Source organism: Anolis sagrei, chromosome 9 (assembly GCF_037176765.1).
Source record: "Anolis sagrei isolate rAnoSag1 chromosome 9, rAnoSag1.mat, whole genome shotgun sequence".
Taxonomy (NCBI): domain Eukaryota; kingdom Metazoa; phylum Chordata; class Lepidosauria; order Squamata; family Dactyloidae; genus Anolis; species Anolis sagrei.
The window spans coordinates 36,742,244-36,763,111 of NC_090029.1; the positions used below are offsets into that span (position 1 = coordinate 36,742,244).

At 44.2% G+C, this 20,868-nt stretch overlaps 1 protein-coding gene and 1 pseudogene across 3 annotated transcripts in view; one reads left to right on the top strand and one right to left on the bottom strand.

Moving 5' to 3' along the window:
* Nucleotides 1-20,868, top strand: part of NTRK3 (neurotrophic receptor tyrosine kinase 3) — an 850,080-nt gene that overhangs the window by 406,877 nt on the left and 422,335 nt on the right. For all 3 annotated transcript variants that reach the window (XM_060755167.2, XM_067471458.1, XM_060755166.2), the window contains exon 11: nt 16,670-16,772. In XM_060755167.2, the coding sequence (XP_060611150.2) occupies nt 16,670-16,772 (103 nt within the window). The remainder of the gene's footprint in view (nt 1-16,669; nt 16,773-20,868) is intronic.
* On the bottom strand, nt 9,217-9,314 carry LOC132762792 (U6 spliceosomal RNA; annotated as a pseudogene).

Genomic DNA, 20,868 nt, shown 5'->3' on the forward strand with positions numbered 1-20,868 from the left:
CGAAGTTTTTAAGAAAACCGGAAGTCTCTTTGCCCTTCCTAAGCTTTTTCTGCCATTTTTGTTACGACTCATGAAGTGAGTTGGAAATTATTCAGCTTTTCCTTGCTTCTGGTCCCTGGCCTCAGCTTAAGCCAGAGAAGCCAGTTTTAAAGCCAGGGAATCCAGTTTTAAAGCCAGAGAAGCCAGTTTTAAACCAGAGAAGGAATTTCCTCTGCTTGCTTTTCCCCGCTTCTGGTCCCTGGCCTCGGCTCAAGCCAGAGAAGCCAGTTTTAAAGCCAGAGAAGCCAGTTTTAAACCAGAAAATAAAGGCCTTTCCTGTTCTCGGCTCAAGCCAGAGAAGCCAGTTTTAAACCAGAAAATAAAGGCCTTTCCTGGCCTCGGGTCAAGCCAGAGAAGCCTGTTTTAAAGCCAGAGAAGCCAGTTTTAAACCAGAAAATAAAGGCCTTTCCTGGCCTTGGGTCAAGCCAGAGAAGCCTGTTTTAAAGCCAGAGAAGCCAGTTTTAAACCAGAAAATAAAGGCCTTTCCTGGCCTCGGCTCAAGCCAGAGAAGCCAGTTTTAAAGCCAGAGAAGCCAGTTTTAAACCAGAAAATAAAGGCCTTTCCTGGCCTCGGGTCAAGCCAGAGAAGCCAGTTTTAAAGCCAGAGAAGCCAGTTTTAAACCAGAAAATAAAGGCCTTTCCTGGCCTCGGCTCAAGCCAGAGAAGCCAGTTTTAAAGCCAGAGAAGCCAGTTTTAAAGCCAGAGAAGCCAGTTTTAAAGCCAGAGAAGCCAGTTTTAAACCAGAAAATAAAGGCCTTTCCTGGCCTCGGCTCAAGCCAGAGAAGCCAGTTTTAAAGCCAGAGAAGCCAGTTTTAAAGCCAGAGAAGCCAGTTTTAAAGCCAGAGAAGCCAGTTTTAAACCAGAAAATAAAGGCCTTTCCTGGCCTCGGCTCAAGCCAGAGAAGCCAGTTTTAAACCAGGGAAAGAAGGAATTTCCTCCACTTGCTTTTCCCCGTTTCTGATCCATGGCCTCGGCTCAAGCCAGAGAAGCCAGTTTTGAACCAGAAAAGGGAGGAATTTCCACCCTCAGCTCAAGCAGAGAAGCCAGTTTTAAACCAGAGAAGGAAGGAATTTTCTCCACTTGTTTTCCCCCGCTTCTGGAGTAAAACAACTATTTTCAAAGTAAAGACCACCCAATGAAACAGGAAATAACACTTTCAAACCATTAGCAAAAGGATTTGGAAGTCTCAGAAGTTTCAAAAAGTTTTGAACATTTTTTCTGTGAAAATCGGAATTGACTTTAGAATCGAACCACGTTTCCCAGTGATCCACATCTTCATCATTCTCCTTCTGATGCCTGATTTTACACCCTTCTTTGAACTATCTACAGCAATGGTTCCCACATTTTTTGACTACTTTGATTTTTTTGTTGTTAGCAGGGACCACAAAGTTCAAGAATAATAAACTGTGCTAATCTAAAAATAACCACTGCATCCGAAACGAGTTTTGAACCATTTTTTAACAACCAAGCCTAATATATATATAGCCATGGGGCAAATATTTTCCTTGTGGAAATAGAACACAATCTGAAGAACATCCCCCATTTACTCCTGATAGTCCATGTATGTGTTTTCTACACAGCATTATTTGTTTATGAGCCAGGCGGAAGTCGTACAAACTTCCAAAAGTTATTGGAGTGCAGCGCCCAGCAGCCCTACCCAGCATAGCCCGTGATGAAGAATGCTGTGAGTTGCAGTCCAACAATATTTGGAGGTCTGCATGACTCTCATTCCTTGGTTTAGGGGAACATTCTGCCCTTCCTTTTCCCCTCCAGCTTCTCATCTTGGTGCCTGTGGTAAAAAAGAATGGTATAACATCTCTCGACAGGCTTGTTTAAAGAAGAGCGTGAAGACAATCCAAGGTTGCATCAAGCACTCGCCTGCAAGGAAGAAAACATCTCTTTATTTTATGTGATATGTATTTCATTTTTAAAGGAAGGGGTTTTACAAGCCAAGCAAGTTGCACAAAGCGCGATGAATATTTTCTCAAAAGCAAGGGGAAGAGCCCCTGAGAGAAAGCTGTCTGTGTAGTGAAAAGCCAGGAATAAATATTCTGTCAATATGTGCAGAAGGAGCGGATGGTGCCTCCAGCAAAGCTTTCTCTCTGGAACTCAGCCCGCCTGCTTTCTTTTCTCCCTGGTTTCTTTTTTTCCTTCTTTCTTTCTTCTACATAATTTCTGGGCTTCTTTGCAGTATTCCCACCCAGCCTCACATACAGGATTGCTTTTTCTACATCATGTTTGTCCTTGAACAACTATGAGGACCATTTCCTCATATGGTCCTGGAATGTGTCCAGAACGTGTCCAGAACAAGCTGGAATGTGTCCAGAGGAGGGTGACTAAAATGATCAAGGGTCTGGAGAAGAAGCCCTATGAGGAGCGGCTTAGGGAACTGGGCATGTTTAGCCTGAAGAAGAGAAGGCTGAGAGGAGATATGATAGCCATGTATCAATATGTGAGAGGAAGCCACAGGGAGGAGGAGGGAGCAAGCTTGTTTTCTGCTTCCTTGGAGACTAGGACGCAAGGGAACAATGGCTTCAAACTACAAGAGAGGAGATTCCATCTGAACATTAGGAAGAACTTCCTGACTGTGAGAGCCGTTCAGCAGTGGAACTCTCTGCCCCGGAGTGTGGTGGAGGCTCCTTCTTTGGAAGCTTTGAAGCAGAGGCTGGATGGCCATCTGTCAGGGGTGATTTGAATGCAATATTCCTGCTTCTTGGCAGAATGGGGTTGGACTGGGTGGCCCATGAGGTCTCTTCCAACTCTTCGATTCTAGGATTCTATGATTCCCACCTAGTGAATACTTGAGAAGAGGCTTCAGCCAAACTCTTTCTGCCACTGAAGTGTAATTCTCTGAGTTTCCTGAATTCCATTCATTAACAAGGCAACAACACAGGGTTTCCTTGAGAAAAGCCTCTTTATTCCCAAAGTGTGGATATCAAAATACTGCAGAAGGGAAAAATCATTGAAAGCAAGGACATAAATATCCCTAATGGCCAAGTGTCACTAGCCAGAGACCTATAAATATCTGGGCATGCTTACTTAGGCGATCCTCATTGTCTGAGTAGCAGGCATGTAGCCGGGGGGGGGGGGGGGGGGAAGGTTGAGGGGCTTCAGCCCCCCCCCCCCCCGAAATTCTCATGGTGGTCCGTGAGGAGTAGGCCTGGGTAACAACGGAAAAAATTGTTTCTAAAATCGATTCGTTTTTTGGGGTTTTTTGCGTTTCGTTATTTAAAATAATTACAAAATTTTCCTTTAAAAAAGTTCGATATTTACGAAATTTCGTAAATGTGAAAAAAATTACAAAACATTAACGAATCAATTTCCGAAACAATAACGAATCAATTCGTTAATGGCGGACGCGACCGCGAAATACGCTAAAAAACCTCCAAAAACTTCTGAAGCTTCCCTCTCCCTCTGTTCTTGACTGTTGGTGTGATATTATAATTTTTTTTCACTAATTAAACAAAAAACAACCATAAAACTTGCCCCAGACATGCGGAAATAATAACGAAACGACCTCAAAACAATAACGAAACGAATACAATAACGAAATACGAAGCATTTACAAAACTATTTAAAAATTCGTTTTTTTAAAAAATTGCTCCAGAATGGTTCGTTATCGTTTTGTAATTGAAAAAATTAACAAATTATTAACGAATTACGAATTAACGAAACGAAACCGCCCAGCCCTAGTGAGGAGGCCTTACTGGTACATTATTTAAACTGTTATGTTTATTCATATCATGATCTGATCACCATGCTCAAATGTCCCATATGCATGGGGGTATTATTGGGGTAACGACACAAAAGGTTTGCTAGGGCAGATCCTCAGCCACCCCCCCTGAATCAAACTCAGCCCCCCCCCCCCCGAATCAAACTCAGCACCCCCCGAATCAAAATCCTGGCTATGGGCCTGCCGAGTAGGATTGTCTTCCAAGATGGGTGTACTGGTGGTGGGTCCGTAGGTGACTGTGGAGCCCAATTCTTGATCTCTATGTTCTCCATGTTCTCCCGCAGGGCATTGTGATGTCTAAAGATAGTCCACGTCTCGCAGGCATATAGCAGAGTTGGGAGGATAATAGCTTTATAAACAAGCACCTTGGTATCCCTACGAATGTCCCAGTTCTCAAACACTCTCTGCTTCATTTGGAAAAATGCTGCACTTTCAGAGCTCAGGCGGTATTATATTTCCGTGTCGATGTTGACTTTTGTGGAGAGGTGGCTGCCAAGGTAGCGGAAATGGTCAACATTTTGTAATGTTGCACCATTAAGCTGTATTTCTAGCATTGGAGAGGGATTCGCTAGCAACTGCTGGAAGAGCACTTTGGTTTTCTTGATGTTCAATGACAGGCTGAGCTTCTCGTATGCTTCTGTGAAGGTGTTTAGAGTGGCTTGTAGGTCTTCCTCTGAATGTGCACAGATGACGTTGTCATCAGCATACTGGAGTTCTATAACTAAAGTTGTTATAACCTTGGTTTTGGTTTCCAGTCTGTTGAGGTTAAATAGCTTGCCATCTGTCCGATAGATGATTTCCACTCCGGTGGGAAGCTTCCCAGCAACAAGATCATAGTGTCATATCGATAAAAATGGAAAATAAGGTTGGGGCAATAACACATCCCTGTTTGACACCTGATTCCATCTTAAATGGGTCACTTTGGGAGCCATTGCTGTCCAAGACTGTTGTCATCATGTAATCTGGGCAGACTACAGCTGGACAACATCGAACATGAACATATGAAAACTGTGGTCAGCAAAGAATACATTCAAAGGGTTAGAAAAATTCTCAAAAGCAATCTCAATGGAGGCAATACCATCAAGGCCATAAACACCTGGGCCATACCTGTCATAAGATATACTGCTGGCATCATAAACTGGACGCAGGCAGAACTGGACAATTTGGACAAGAAAACTCATGACCATTCATAATTCACTGTATCCTCGCAGTGATGTTGACCGGCTCGATCTGCCTAGAAGGTCTAGTGGCAGAGGATTCTTACAAGTAGAATATGTAAAACAGCGTGTCTCAACCTGGGGGTCGGGACCCCTGAGTGGGTCGTGAGGGGATGTCAGTGGGGTCGCCAAAGACCATCAGAATGCACAGTATTTTCTGTTGGTCATCTGGGTTCTGTGTGGAAAGTTAGGTCCAATTCTATCATTGGTGGGGTTCAGAATGCTCTTTGATTGTAGGTGAACTATAAATCCCAGCAACTACAACTCCCAGATGTCAAGGACTATTTTCCCCAAACTCCGCCAGTGGTCACATTTGGGCATATTGAGTATTCGTTCCAAGTTTGGTCCAAATCCATCATTGTTTGAGTCCACAGTGCTCTCTGGATGTAGGCGAACTACAACTCCAAAACTCAAGGTCAATGCCCACCAAACTCTTCCAATATTTTCTGTTGCTCATGGGAGTTCTGTGTGCCAAGATTGGTTCAGTTCCATCATTGGTGGAGTTCAGAATGCTCTTTGATTGTAGATGAACTATAAATCCCAGCAACTACAACTCTCAAATGACAAAACCAATCCAACCCCACCAGTATTCAAATTTGGGCCTATTGGGTATTTAGTGCCAAATTTAGTCCATTGAATGAAAATACATCCTGCATATCAGATAGCTACATTACGATTCATAACAGTAGCAAAATTACAGTTATGCAGTAACAATGAAAATAATGTTATGGTTAGGGGTCACCACAACATGAGGAACTGTATTAAGGGGTGGCGGCATTAGGAAGGCTGAGAACCCCTGATGTAAATGAAAGCCAAGAATCTGCTTTAATTGAAGTCAGTAATCAGAAACTTCTCAAAGCACAGCAGACAAACAATCAGTACAAGAAAACTGCACTCCAAACCAGAGCTGACAGCTGGCACAACAAAGCATTGCATGGCCAGTTTCTTGACAAAATTGAAGGTAAAGTTGGTAAGGAGAAGACCTGGTTATAGCTCATGAATGGAACCCTGAAGAAGGAGACAGAAGAAGGCCTGATTCTTGCAGCCCAGGAGCAAGCCATCAGAACCAATGCATTTAAGGCCTCCTTGTAATTGATATCTGCCATGGAAGAGGTCTTGGACTTAGTGCAGAGGGACATAGAATAAGAGTTGTATGTGTGCATAAACTAAACAGGATGTCGCCCAATGAATTCTCCACCTCGCTTGGTGATTTGACTCTTGTAAGACTCTGAGTACATCACCAAACTCGTAAGAATAACATCACCAGCAAAGCACACACAGTTTTAATGAGGTGTCTCTAAAAGGCCAAAAAATAAGGATGAGTGTTTGCAAGGGACAGAGATCACTCAAGAAGAACCGTCACTGGTAAATACAAACAGTTGGGGCATGTTTAACCTTGGGAGATTCTAGTCTAAACTGTTTGCTGAAACAATCAAGCCTTGCAATGGGAATGAATTCTGCAAATTAGAAATCCCACAATGCACACTGAGTTAGCGTCCTGCAGCAAAGACTGAGCATCTTATGGGACATAAAAGACTCACCGTTTTAGGGTATAGCTTTATCCCTTTTGGGCACATATATATATTAGGCCTGGGTAACAACGGAAAAATTTGTTTCTAAAATCGATTTGTATTTGGGGTTTTTTTTTGTTTCGATATTTAAAATAATTACAAAATTTTCCTTTTAAAAAGTTCGATATTTACGAAATTTCGTAAATGGTAAAAAATTAACGAATCGATTTCCGAAACAATAACGAATCGATTCGTTAATGGCGGACGCGACCGCGAAATACGCTAAAAAACCTCCAAAACCTTCTGAAGCTTCCCTCTCCCTCTGTTCTTGACTGTTGGTGTGATATTATAATTTTTTTTCACTAATTAAACCATAAAACTGCCCCAGACATGCGGAAATAATAACGAAACGACCTCAAAACAATAACGAAACGAATACAATATCGAAATACGAAGCATTTACAAAACGTTTTTGAAAATTCGTTTTTTTTAATAATTGCTCCAGAATGGTTCGTTATCGTTTTGTAATTGAAAAAATTAACGAATTATTAACAAATTACGAATTAACGAAACGAAACCGCCCAGCCCTAATATATATGGATAAGAGAAAGACATAAATACACACGAAAACAGCACTGTATATATCCATATAGATATACATAAATAAGTGGAAACACCAGGAAGGCAAGGGAGAACAGATTTCAGAGGTTGGAGGGGCCACATTTTGATGTCTCCAGCCCACCAACTGCTGTACCTCTGGCCAGTTTTCCTACCATACCAGTAACATTGGATCATGCAAGCCCCTTCAAAAAAGACACTCGGGCTCTTAAATCAGGTATGCAGGTTGAATTTTGCCCAGGGGTGCTCTTGACGCTCTCCTGGGGGAAAATAGACCTTGACATATGCGAGTTGTAGTTACTGGGATGTAGAGTTCACCTACAATCATTCTGAACTCCACCCATGGAATTGATGGAATTGAACAAAATATGGCACACAGAACTCCCATGACAAACAGAAAATATATATCAATGATTGGTTGGGGTGGGGGCACAAAATACTTTTTGCTTACCGTTGAAAATTACCTAGGGCCGCCTCTCATAAGAAGTATCAATTGAATATCCTTTAGAGTAGTGTGTGGTAGCTATATGTCCTGTTTCATTCATTCTCTCCCATATGGAGGGAAACCGAGAGATAGGGCCTTCTCGGTGGTGGCTCCTCGGCTGTGGAACACCCTTCCCGTAGACATCAGGCTAGCCCCCTCCCTGTTGATTTTCCGCAGGAATCTAAAGACCTGGTTGTTTAAGAAGGCTTTTGAATAGAAGTGCAATGACTGGTAACTTGACCATAGGAATGGAACAACGGAAATGGTATCGGATTGTGAATTTGACAATTAGACGACTCGGAATGGTCTTGTAGTAAGGTTGATGTTTTTGATGAGATGTTTTGATAATTATGTACTGTGGACTATTTTATTTTATGTTGTATTTTGCACCTGTTTTTCTATGTTGTACACCGCAATGAGTCGCCAGTAGGCTGACAATTGCGGTACATAAGCGTAGTAAATGAAATGCAAGGATGCAGAATGGGGGACAATGCCTGGCTCGAGAGCAGTACGTGTGAAAAAGATCTTGGAGTCCTCGTGGACAACAAGTTAAACATGAGCCAGGAATGTGATGTGGCGGCAAAAAAAGCCAATGGGATTTTGGCCTGCATCAATAGGAGCATAGTGTCTAGATCTAAGGAAGTCATGCTCCCCCTCTATTCTGCTTTGGTTAGACCACATCTGGAATATTGTGTCCAATTCTGGGCACCACAATTCAAGAGAGATATTGACAAGCTGGAATGTGTCCAGAGGAGGGCGACTAAAATGATCAAGGGTCTGGAGAACAAGCCCTATGAGGAGCGGCTTAAGGAGCTGGGCATGTTTAGCCTGAAGAAGAGAAGGCTGAGAGGAGATATGATAGCCATGTATAAATATGTGAGAGGAAGCCACAGGGAGGAGGACGGAGCAAGCTTCTTTTCTGCTTCCTTGGAGACTAGGACGCAAGGGAACAATGGCTTCAAACTACAAGAGAGGAGATTCCATCTGAACATTAGGAAGAACTTCCTGACTGTGAGAGCTGTTCAGCAGTGGAACTCTCTGCCCCGGAGTGTGGTGGAGGCTCCTTCTTTGGAAGCTTTTAAGCAGAGGCTGGATGGCCATCTGTCAGGGGTGATTTGAATGCAATATTCCTGCTTCTTGGCAGAATGGGGTTGGACTGGATGGCCCATGAGGTCTCTTCCAACTCTTTGATTCTATGATTCTAAATAAATAAATAAATAAATAAATAACCTCAACACGAAAGCAAGCGGGAGCAGGAGCGGGTACCGGCTCCAAGCCTGCTTTTCGTGATCACAGTTTCATCTTTTTTATTAACCCCCCAGAAAACAAAAAAAAAAAACCCTCATATACTCTCCTCTTCCTGAAGGTCATAACTTTTCCTTATCTTGAAGTGGAAAGCCTCCTTAAAATGCCTTGGAGAGTGTGTGGCAACCAAGGAAGGCCCTCTCCTCCTCCCTCCTCCTCGGCTCTTGTAGTTGCCACCTTGGGTTGTTGCTGCTCCTCCCTGAGCGCCTTCCTCTCCTTCTTCTCCTCCATCTCTCATGCAAGTAAGGTGCCTCCACCATCCTCCTTGTCGCAACTCAGGATAGATTCACCTTGCTCAGAACAACACCACACACACCAGGGTTTTGTAGTTTATTGAAGAAACAGCGCAAGGGCCATGCTAATCTTCTCTGTATCGTTCCAATTTTAGTATATGTGCTGCCGAAGCGGTTCTAGCCAAATTTAATAAAAAAACAGAATAATTAATGCTGGAAGTGCAGAAAAGAAGTAGGAACATGCTACCATATGTTCTGGAATTGCAAAGAGATCCAAAAATTTTGGACATCGGTCCTTACTTTACTTACTTTACTTACTTACTTAGGCGATCCTTCGCTTTCCGAGGATGATTGTCTTCCAATATTCTTGTGGGTCCGTATGTGGCTGTGGAGCCCTATTCTTGCTCTGCATCTTCTTCCGCAGTGAGGGCATCGGTTTCCAGGTGGAAGGCGGTCCCGGTCGGGGTTGGCTTGACGCGCCTTCCTCTTGGCACGTTTCTCTCTTTCACCCTCCACTCGTGCCTCCTCAAATTCTGCAGCACTGCTGGTCACAACTGACCTCCAGCTGGAGCAGTCAAGGGCCAGGGCTTCCCAGTTCTCAGTGTCCATGCCAGAGTTTTTAAGGTTGGCTTTGAGCCCATCTTTAAATCTCTTTTCCTGTCCACCAACATTCCGTTTTCCGTTCTTGAGTTCGGAGTAGAGCAACTGCTTTGGGAGACGGTGGTCGGGCATCCGGACAACATGGCCGGTCCAGCGGAGTTGGTGGCGGAGGACCATCGCTTCAATGCTGGTGGTCTTTGCTTCTTCCAGCACGCTGACGTTTGTCCGCTTGTCTTCCCAGGAGATTTGCAGGATTTTCCGGAGGCAGCGCTGATGGAATCGTTCCAGGAGTTGCATGTGACGCCTGTAGACAGTCCACGTTTCGCAGGCATAGAGCAGGGTTGGGAGGACAATAGCTTTATAGACAAGCACCTTGGTCTCCCTACGGATGTCCCGGTCCTCAAACACTCTCTGCTTCATTCGGAAAAATGCTGCGCTTGCAGAGCTCAGGCAGTGTTGTATTTCGGTGTCGATGTTGACTTTGGTGGAGAGGTGGCTGCCAAGGTAGCCATCGGTCCACAGACATGTACAAAATATACTAAAAACGAAGTTTGATATGAAACCCGGATATTATCTACAAAATATAACAAACTTGGATTTGAAGAGAAATGAGGAAAAGTTTCTTTTCTATCTGGCAGCAGCTGCAAGAATACTAATAGCCCAAAAATGGATGACAATGGAAACACCTTCAAATGACGACTGGATAAGGAAGGCTCTTATAGACTTTATGGACATGGACAGACTTTCGTGCCTACTGGAAAATCAAGACAAGAGGAACCCAATCAACTGGAATCAATTTAAAGAATATTTAAAAACAAAAAATATAATCAGTATATAACATGAAATTACAAGACTCATCCAGAGTAAAGAATTAAAACAAGACCAAAAAGAAGCATCTAAACTGGAAACTACAACCTCTGTGGACCGAACGGAAGTTACCAGAGATTTACTACTCTCTGACCCTTCCCTCATCCCCCCTTTTTCCCCTTTCCTTTACCCAATCTCTTCCCAACCTGCCCCCACTTCGAACCCCCACTTCAACTATCTTCCCACTTTACTATCACTGAGATTGTTCCCACTCTTTCGATGTTAAAAGGAAAACTTCAATAAAAATCAATTATATATAAAAAAGAAGAAACAGCAGACATCAAAAACATAGAAATAAGGTTGCAAGAGTTCAAAAGCCAAAACAGAGTCTTAAATGCAAGGGCAGAGTTTCCAAGGTCCAAAGGCAAATAACATGAAGTATCATCCACAAGCATTGGTCAAACAAGAATCCATGGCAGCATGACAAAGTCCCCAGAAACCAAGATCAAAACCAGTCCCAAAGAGCCAGAAGCTTTCCCCAAAAGCCGAGGCAATTCCAGAGAAGTTAACAGGGTGTGAGCAAAGTTGCACTGACAAAGGGTTGACTTCAATCAGATCGTTAAATATTAGGCTTGGGTAACCATGGAAAAAAATGGTTCTAAACTCGTTTTGTTTTTAGGGGGCCCTTGCGTTTGTTTTTTTTTAATAATTCCGAAATTTTCCTTTTAAAAATTTCGAAATATATGAAATTTCGTATAATTACGAATCGATTCGTTAATGGCGGACGCGATTGCGCAATATGCTAAAAAAACCTCCAAATGGGACAGGGGGAACTTCTGAAGCTTCCCTCTCCCTCTGTTGTTGACTGTTGGTGTGATAAAACAAACAACAACTATAAAACTTGCACCAGACATGCCGAAATAATTACAAAATAATTACAAAACAATTACAAAATAATTGCAAAATAATTACAAAATAATTACGAAATAAATTGAAAAAATTGTTTCGAATCTAATTTACTCCTCACACTATTCCTGCATGGCTCAATATTGGATCGTAAGCTAATTTAAATACGAATTAATAACGAATTACGAAATTAACGAACGAAACCGCCCAAGCCTATTAAATATGCTTTCCTAGCATGAAAGCATTACGTTGACCTCGAACCTCCCGTTTATTAGCAAGCCAAACACTTCGGCGTACCCTTAATTGCAAACAGTCCTCCCTAACCAAATCCCCATCACCTTCAAGGCCGAATAACTCATTATCTTGGGACTGGCCAGCCTTGGGAATTGACAGGATCGACAGGCACTGAGCTCACAGATGGAGCGGTTGACTCCTCCACCTGCAGCTTTTGAAGTTTCACACAAATCATGACCATCTTCTAAAACAACATTCCTCTCATTTCCCAGAGGAAACAGAAACGCCGTCTCATCTTCAGTATCAACACTGTCTGCATCAACAACAGGGACATGTTCAGAAATCTGTAACCCATCATCCTCCTCATCTTGAGGAAACTCCGGCTCAGAAAGCTCAGGCTCAGACTGAGACACAGCACTCCTCTTCCTCCTTCATGCTTCTTACTCTTAAAAAAGGGCTGAAAAACTAGGCTTATACTCGAGTATATACAGTAAGTGTGTATATGAAACCAAGTTTCTGTGCATTGAATTATCAGAAAGCACAGGTGTCACAATCTTAGGTACCCATATGGATGGGTTCAGAGTAGTTTGCATTTTGGAATTCTGGATAAGAGATGCTCAACCTGTATCTCATTTTGAAACCAATTAACACCCCTGAAGGTTTTCAAAAGCAATAATTGGTTTGAAAAGCTGCTGATGCAGGTATCCTTATGTTAAGGCATCTTTTTCCACTGCCTCCCATTTTCTGAGCTTCTGTTGCAACCTATTAAAGTGAAGAATAAATAAACCCAAAAGGAAAATCAGTTTGACGAATGAGCACATTTGAAAAACGAGTAAAGGAAACTGCCAAGAATTCTACAATGCATACAGATACGTTTTCATAGAATTATAGAATCATAGAATCAAAGAGTTGGAAGAGACCTCCTGGGCCATCCAGTCCAACCCCATTCTGCCAAGAAGCAGGAATATTGCATTCAAATCACCCCTGACAGATGGCCATCCAGCCTCTGTTTCAAAGCTTCCAAAGAAGGAGCCTCCACCACACTCTGGGGCAGAGAGTTCCACTGCTGAACGGCTCTCACAGTCAGGAAGTTCTTCCTCATATTCAGATGGAATCTCCTCTCTTGTAGTTGGAAGCCATTGTTCTATTGCGTCCTAGTCTCCAAGGAAGCAGAAAACAAGCTTGCTCCCTCCTCCCTGTGGCTTCCTCTCACATATTTCTACATGGCTATCTCTTCTTCAGGCTAACCATGCCCAGCTCCTTAAGCCGCTCCTCATAGGGCTTGTTCTCCTGACCCTTGATCATTTTAGTCGCCCTCCTCTGGACACATTCCAGCTTGTCAATAGCTCTCTTGAATTGTGGGGCCCAGAATTGGACACAATATTCCAGTTGTGGTCCAACCAGAGCAGAATAGAGGGGTAGCATGACTTCCCTAGATCTAAACACTAGGCTCCCCTTGATGCAGGCCAAAATCCCATTGGCTTTTTTTGCTGCCACATCACATTGTTGGCTCATGTTTAACTTGTTGTCCACGAGGACTCCAAGATCTTTTTCACACGTACTGCTCTCGAGCCAGGCATTGTCCCCCATTCTGTATCTTTGCATTTCATTTTTTCTGCCTAAGTGGAGTATCTTGCATTTGTCACTGTTGAACTTCATTTTGTTAGTTTCGGCCTATCTCTCTAATCTGTCAAGATCCCTTTGAATCCTGCTCCTGTTCTCTGGACTATTGGCTCTCCCTCCCAGTTTGGTGTCGTCTGCAAACTTGATGATCCTGCCTTCTAGCCCTTCATCTAAGTCATTAATAAAGATGTTGAACAGGACCGGGCCCAGGACGGAACCCTGCGGCACTCCGCAGGGTTTTAGACAATGAGTACATGTGTCTACCTTTAAAAAAAATTACATGACAATTTACATATTTGAATACATGTGTAAAACCATGAATGGATTTCTGGAAAGGAAAAAAAGGCTGACATGAAAAAGTAGTATGGCATTTCTGCCTGTTTGCAAAGAAAAAATCCCGCCTTCGTGTTTTCAGGTTTCTTTTCACAAAGGCTTCGAATTTTTATTGTTGTAGTTGTTTTTGTTGCAAACCCACTCTTGTCATTTCCGAATTTAAAAGGGACTTCCTTGGCTCTCTTGTTGAAAAACGACAAGACTGTGATGTCTAGTTGATAAGAGGACTCCACAGTCAACACCCAAGTTGAGCTTGTTTTCCTGTACAGTTTTACTACTAATCTACGGCTATTATTACAGAGCCTTTGCATTCTTTTAATGTTGTTATTATGCCAGAGTGGTTTGCCAAAACATTTTGTATATATGAATAAAATGACTCGGGGCTGTCAACTTTCTTTGTGTTATCGGAATCACGATGGCAAATTAGGGAGAACAACAACAGCCTTGATTTGTCAGTGGGAATGGTTTGTTCTGTGTTTATCCTGTATATGCTTTCTCCTTTCCTTGATTGATTTTTCTTTTCTTCCGTACATTATTTTTGTTTTACTTCAAATAAAACGTGTGAATATTACATATCACTATAGCATTACAATACAAGTTGAGTATCCTTTACGTGAAATGCTTCGGAACAGAAGTGTTTTGGAAGTTGGATTGTCTTCGGATTATGCATATATGTTTATAATGAGATATCTTGGAGATAGGACCCAAAACACAGAATTAAGTTATGTTTCATATACAACCTACACTCATAGCCTGAATGCAATATTTCTAAATAATTTAGTCCATGAAACAATATTTGTGTACAGCACAAATGGACCACCAGTCATCCCTAAGAACTAATATATGGTCTGCAGCCTCACCGTTACTACACTGTTGGTCCATGCTCTCATTACATCCAGGATAGACTACTGCAATGCAGTCTACATGGGGTTGCCTTTGAAGACGGTTTGGAAACTTCAAATAGTCCAATGAGAGGCTGCCAGGTTAAAACATGGGGTGGCATACAGGGAGCACACAACTCCCATGTTACGTCAGCTCCACTGGCTGCCTGTTTGATACCAGGCACAATTCAGAGTGCTGGCTTTGGCCTATAAAACCCTAAATGGCCCCGGCCCTGTTTACCTGTCCAAATGCATCTCCCTTTATGAACCACTGCAAAGACTAAGATCTTCTGCTCTCGGTTCCGCCACCATCACAGGCATGTTTGGCCAGGATGAGAGACAGGGCCTTTTCAGCGATTGCCCCTCGGTTATGGAACTCCCTTCTTGGCAATATTAGATCAGTCCCCTCCCTCCTGTCCTTCAGAAGGATGCAGGACAGTGCTGGCTATGGGGCCAAGCCTTTGGGGCAGTGCATTGAGGCAAAATGGTGTCTTGAGATGGTTTCTAATAGGGCTGGGCGGTTTGTTTCGTAATTTCATAATTTGTTAAAAATTCGTTATTTTTTTATAACGAAGCGATAACGAACCATTCAGGAGCAACTAAAAAATGAAACGAATTTTTAAATTCGTTTTGTAATTGGTTCGTATTCGTTTTGTATTCGTTTCGTTATTGTTTTGAAATCGTTTCGTTATTATTTCCGCATGTCTGGGGCAAGTTTCATAGTTGTTGTTTGTTTAATCAGTTAAATATCACACCAACAGTCAACAACAGAGGGAGAGCGAAGCTTCAGAAGTTCCCCGTCCCATTTGGAGGTTTTTTAGCGTATTGCGCGGTCGTGTCCGCCATTAACGAATCGATTCGTAATTGTTTTGTAATTGTTTCGTATTGTTTTGTAATTTACGAAATTTCGTAAATATCGAACTTTTTAAAAGAAAAATTTTGGAATTCTTTTAAAAATTGAAACGCAAAAAACCCCCAAAAAACGAATCGATTTTAGAAACAAATTTTTCCGTGGTTGCCCAGCCCTAGTTTCTAAGCAACTTTTAATGTGAATATAAGTGATTTTAATGTTTGTATATATTTGTATATAGAAAGGAGATTCCATCTGAACATTAGGAAGAAATTCCTGACTGTGAGAGCCGTTCAACAGTGGAACTCTCTGCCCCGGGATGTGGTGGAGGCTCCTTCTTTGGAAGCTTTTAAGCAGAGGCTGGATGGCCATCTGTCAGGGGTGATTTGAATGCAATATTCCTGCTTCTTGGCAGAATGGGGTTGGACTGGATGGCCCATGAGGTCTCTTCCAACTCTTGGATTCTAGGATTCTATGATTCTATGATTCTATGATTTATAGTTTTATGTCCCAGCACTGAATGCTTACCGTATATATGTTGTGCTCCGCCCTGAGTCCCCTGCGGGGTGAGAAGGGCAAAATATAAATGTTTTAAATAAACAAACAAACAAATAAATAACAAGAGTGACTGGTCTTGCAAAACCCTCTTATTGTGCTTAGGCAATGGGGATGTCGGGAGGGGAGAGGCTGCCTCCCCATCAAAAGTGCAACAAGCCTCCTGACTGCTGCTTCTTCTCTTCCTTGTGTTTATTGTAATATTATATTGTTAACGTATTCATATGTTTTTATGTAATTATGATGTTGCTGCTTGTTGCTTATGTTTTTGGTTTTATTTTTCTGTAATATGTTGTCTGGGCTTGGCCTCATGTAAGCTGTCCCGAGTCCCCGTTGGGGAGATGGTGGTGAGGTATAAATAAAGATGATGATGATGATGATGATGATGATGATTATTATTATTATTATTTCCTCTCCCCACTGAGTGATTTCATGTGGTGCCTGGAAGTGGGGGTGCCATGTTGTCTTTGTTTTTAGGTCTGTTCCTGGGGTTATATGGGGTGCTGATTCAGAAAAATACATTGGATAGACCACATCAGCTCTTGATTATGGTTTTCTGTGGGCAAGCAGATGGTGACTACTAGATGGCATATGTTCTGTATCAGAAACTAGAGCTGATGTGGTCTATCCAATGCAATTTTCTGAATCAATACCCCAAATGTTCCATAATGAAGGTAACAGAGGAAAAGTCACTTTGAGCATTCCAGAAATAATACTGACATTCAATTGTGTCTTCTACAGGTGTCCATAGCTGTTGGACTTGCCGCCTTCGCCTGTGTCCTCCTGGTCATCCTCTTTATAATGATCAACAAATATGGTCGGCGGTCAAAATTTGGAATGAAAGGTACAAGTCAATCTCTTCCCACATCTCCCAGTGAATTCTATTTTGGGTGAGATAGGGGGGTCTCTTTTCATATCCCCTTTGTGTCTTGATAGTCATTGATTCTGGGTCTGCAAATATATTCACGTTGGAAATCTAAAGCCCCTTCCTCACAATGGAAGAAAATCCCACCTTTTCTGCTTTGAACAGGATTATGTGCCAGTTTGGACTCAGATAACCTAGTTCAAAGCAGATATTGTTGGATTTTTTGCCTTGATATTCTGGGTTATGTGGTTGTGTGGAAAGGCCATAACTGTGTCTTGGAAGTCAAAATGCATGGTGCTAAGCAAATCCAAATCCAGAGTTTGTGGCATGATGCAGAAACTTTAAGCACAGAGTGATAGGACTTATGCAGTTTTGATTGTGGGTCATCAGTGCTAATTATATGGTTTGTAACCTATGCTCTGTTTGGTGCTCATGTTTCCTGATTCTTCATGTATGTGTTCCATTGACAAAGTGACAGGCACATATTCTTTAAGTCTAAAGATATATAACATTAACATGATGGTCTTTCATTCAAGACCTATGTAAAATTGAACCCTCAGGGTGTCTCTTTGTACTGTAGGGTTGTGTTTATTTACTTATCATGTCAGAAGTGAATTGAGGGTACAGTTGTAATGTATTTAAAAACACAAACAAAGTTAAAAACTTGGCTTTATACTAAATGTCCTTTGACCAGTACCTGGCCACTTGGAGTGCCTCTGGTGTCGCTGTAAGCAGGTCTCCCATTGTGCATGTGGCTGGGCTCAGGTTGCACTGTAATAGGTTATTTATTTATTGTGTCATCAGCAACCATGCCATTGTGTTACATTTCTAACAGAACAAAACAAACAAACAGAAAAAAACCCACAACGTTTGCAAGCTTGCTAATGGATGAAATGTCCTTTGACCAGTATTTGGCCCCTTGGAGTGCCTCTGGTGTTGCTGCAAGAAGGTCCTCCCTTGTGCATCATGTGGCAGGGCTCAGGTTGCATTGCAGCAGGTGGTCAGTGGTTTGCTCTTCTCCCCACTCGCATGTCGAGGATTCCACTTTGTAGCCCCATTTCTGAAGGTTGGCTCTGCATCTCGTGGTGCCAGAGCGCAGTCTGTTCAGCGTCCTCCAAGTCGCCCAGTTTTCTGTGTGCCCAGGGAGGGGGGAGGCTGTCCTTTGGTATCAGCCATGGATTGAGGTTCTGGGTTTGAGCCTGCCACTTTTGGACTCTCACTTGCTGAGGTGTTCCAGCGAGTGTTTCTGTAGATCTTAGAAACCTATATCTTGATTTAAGCCGTTGATGTGCTGGCTGATACCCAAACAAGGGATGAGCTGGAGATGTCACTGCCTTGGTCCTTTCACTATTGGCTGCTACTTCCCGGCGGATGGTCTGTGGCTTGCTCTTCTCCACACTCACATGTCATGGACTCCATTTTGTGGTCCCATTTCTTAAGGTTGGCTCTTCATCTCGTGGTGCCAGAGCGCAGTCTGTTTAGCACCTTCCAAGGATTGTGGAATATATTATTTATTATTTATTATTTATTTATTTCTTGCATTTATTGACCGCCCCTCTCAGCCCGAGGGCGACTCGGGGCGGTGAACAACAACAAAGAAGACAGTATACAGTGAATCACGACGATACAAACCAGACAGATACAACACAACATATACTTATACTAAAAATCCGCTTCGTCGAGTCCTGGGGTCATAGCCGAGATTCGTAGTCCTAGTTCATTCCAATGTCATTCAAATACACTCAGTTGAAGGCCTGCTCGAAGAGCCATGTTTTCAGGCCCCTACGAAAGGCCATCAAGGAGGGCGCCTGTCTAACTTCAGCAGGGAGGGTGTTCCACAGCCGGGGGGCCACCACCGAGAAGGCCCGCTCCCTCGTCCCCGCCAGACGTGCCTGTGAGGCAGGCGGGACCGAGAGAAGGGCCTCCCCGGATGATCTCAAGGCCCTCGTGGGCTCGTAGGCCGAGATGCGGTCTGCAAGGTATTTTGGGCCGGAACCGTTTAGGGCTTTGTAGGATAACACCAGCACCTTAAATTGGGCCCGGTAGCAGATCGGCAGCCAGTGGAGCTGGGACAGCAGGGGCGTTGTATGCTCTCTGCGTCCAGCTCCCGTTAACAGCATGGCTGCCGCGCGCTGGACTAGCTGAAGCTTCCGGGCCGTCTTCAAGGGCAGCCCCACGTAGAGAGCGTTGCAGTAGTCGAGGCGGGATGTGACCAAAGCGTGTACCACCGTGGCCAAGTCAGACTTCCCAAGATACGGGCGCAGCTGGCGCACGAGCCTAAGCTGTGCAAATGCTCCCCTGGTCACCGCTGAAACCTGAGGCTCCAGGCTCAGCGATGAGTCCAGGGTCACACCCAAGCTGCGAACCTGCGCCTTCAAGGGGAGTGCGACCCCGTCCAGCACAGGCTGTAACCCTATACCCTGTTCGGCCTTGCGACTGACCAGGAGTACCTCTGTCTTGTCTGGATTTAATTTCAGTTTGTTCGCCCTCATCCAGACCATTACAGCGGCCAGGCACCGGTTCAGGACTTCGACGGCCTCCTTAGTAGCAGGTGCGAAGGAGTGACAGAGTTGGACATCATCTGCGTACAGGTGACACCGCACCCCGAAACTCCGGATGATCTCACCCAGCGGCTTCATGTAGATGTTAAACAGCAAGGGGGACAAGATGGAACCCTGAGGAACGCCACAGGTCAACGGCTGCGGCGTTGAACAGGAGTCCCCCAGTAACACCTTCTGGGTACGACCCTCCAGAAATGACCGGAGCCACTGCAGAGCAGTGCCCCCGAGACCCATCTCTGCAAGGCGCCCCAGAAGAATACCGTGGTCGACGGTATCGAAGGCCGCTGAGAGGTCCAGGAGCACCAACAGGGACACACTCCCCCTGTCTAGCTCCCGGCGCAGATCATCCACTAAGGCGACCAAGACCGTCTCGGTACCATGTCCCGGTCTGAAACCAGACTGTGCCGGATCCAGATAATCCGTGTCTCTCAAAAATACCTGGAGTTGTGAGGCCACCACGCTTTCCATGACTTTGCCCAAGAAGGGAAGATTGGAAACAGGCCGAAAGTTGTCCAATTTAGTGGGGTCAAGTGATGGTTTCTTCAACAGCGGCTTTATAACAGCCTGTTTTAGGCTCGCTGGAATCTTGCCTTCCCGAAGGGAGGCATTAACCACCACCGTTACCCACTCGGCCAATCCCCCTCTGGCCTCCTTAAGAAGCCAGGATGGGCAGGGGTCTAGGATGGACGTGGTGGGTCTCATTCCTCCAAGTACCTTGTCCACATCCTCGGGTTTCACAAACTGAAAAGAATCCAACAAAATCTGACAAGCAGGTGCTTGTGTCACATCCACGGAGACTGCATCTAATGTGGCGTCCAGCCCGGAACGGATCAAAGCGACTTTGTCTGCAAAGAACCGAGCAAATGCTTCACAGCGCGCTGCCGAGTTGTCAGGGCTCCCACCAGTGGGGGGAGTTAAAAGACCTCTGACAACCCGGAACAACTCCGCCGGACGGTTTTTTGCAGACGCAATAGTGGCCGCAAAGAAAGTTTTCTTTGCGGCTTTTATTGCCGCGGCATATGCCCTCAAAAAGGACACAAACCGTGTTCGGTTTGACTCGCTTGGGTCCGATCGCCACACGCTCTCTAGAACCCTCTTCCTTCGCTTCATCGCTGCCAGCTCCTCAGTGAACCAAGGGGCTGGTTTAGCTCGGTTACTTGAGAGGGGACGTTCCGGAGCGATCTTGTCAATAGCCCTGGTCATCTCCCCATTCCAGAGAGCGACCAAGGCCTCGACATTATCACCTACCGCGGTGGCGGGAAACTCCCCAAGAGCCGTCAGGAATCCGTTCGGATCCATTAGCCTCCTGGGGCGGACCATCTTAATGGGTCCTCCACCCTTGCGGAGGTTAGGGGGCGCAGTGAGCCTAAATCTAATCAGGAAGTGGTCGGTCCACGGCAACGGAGAGATGGACAACTCCTCCACACCGCCACCCTGCTCCCATCCCTGGCAGAAAACCAAGTCCAATGTGTGTCCAGCACAGTGGGTGGGGCCAGTTATTTGTTGGGACAGCC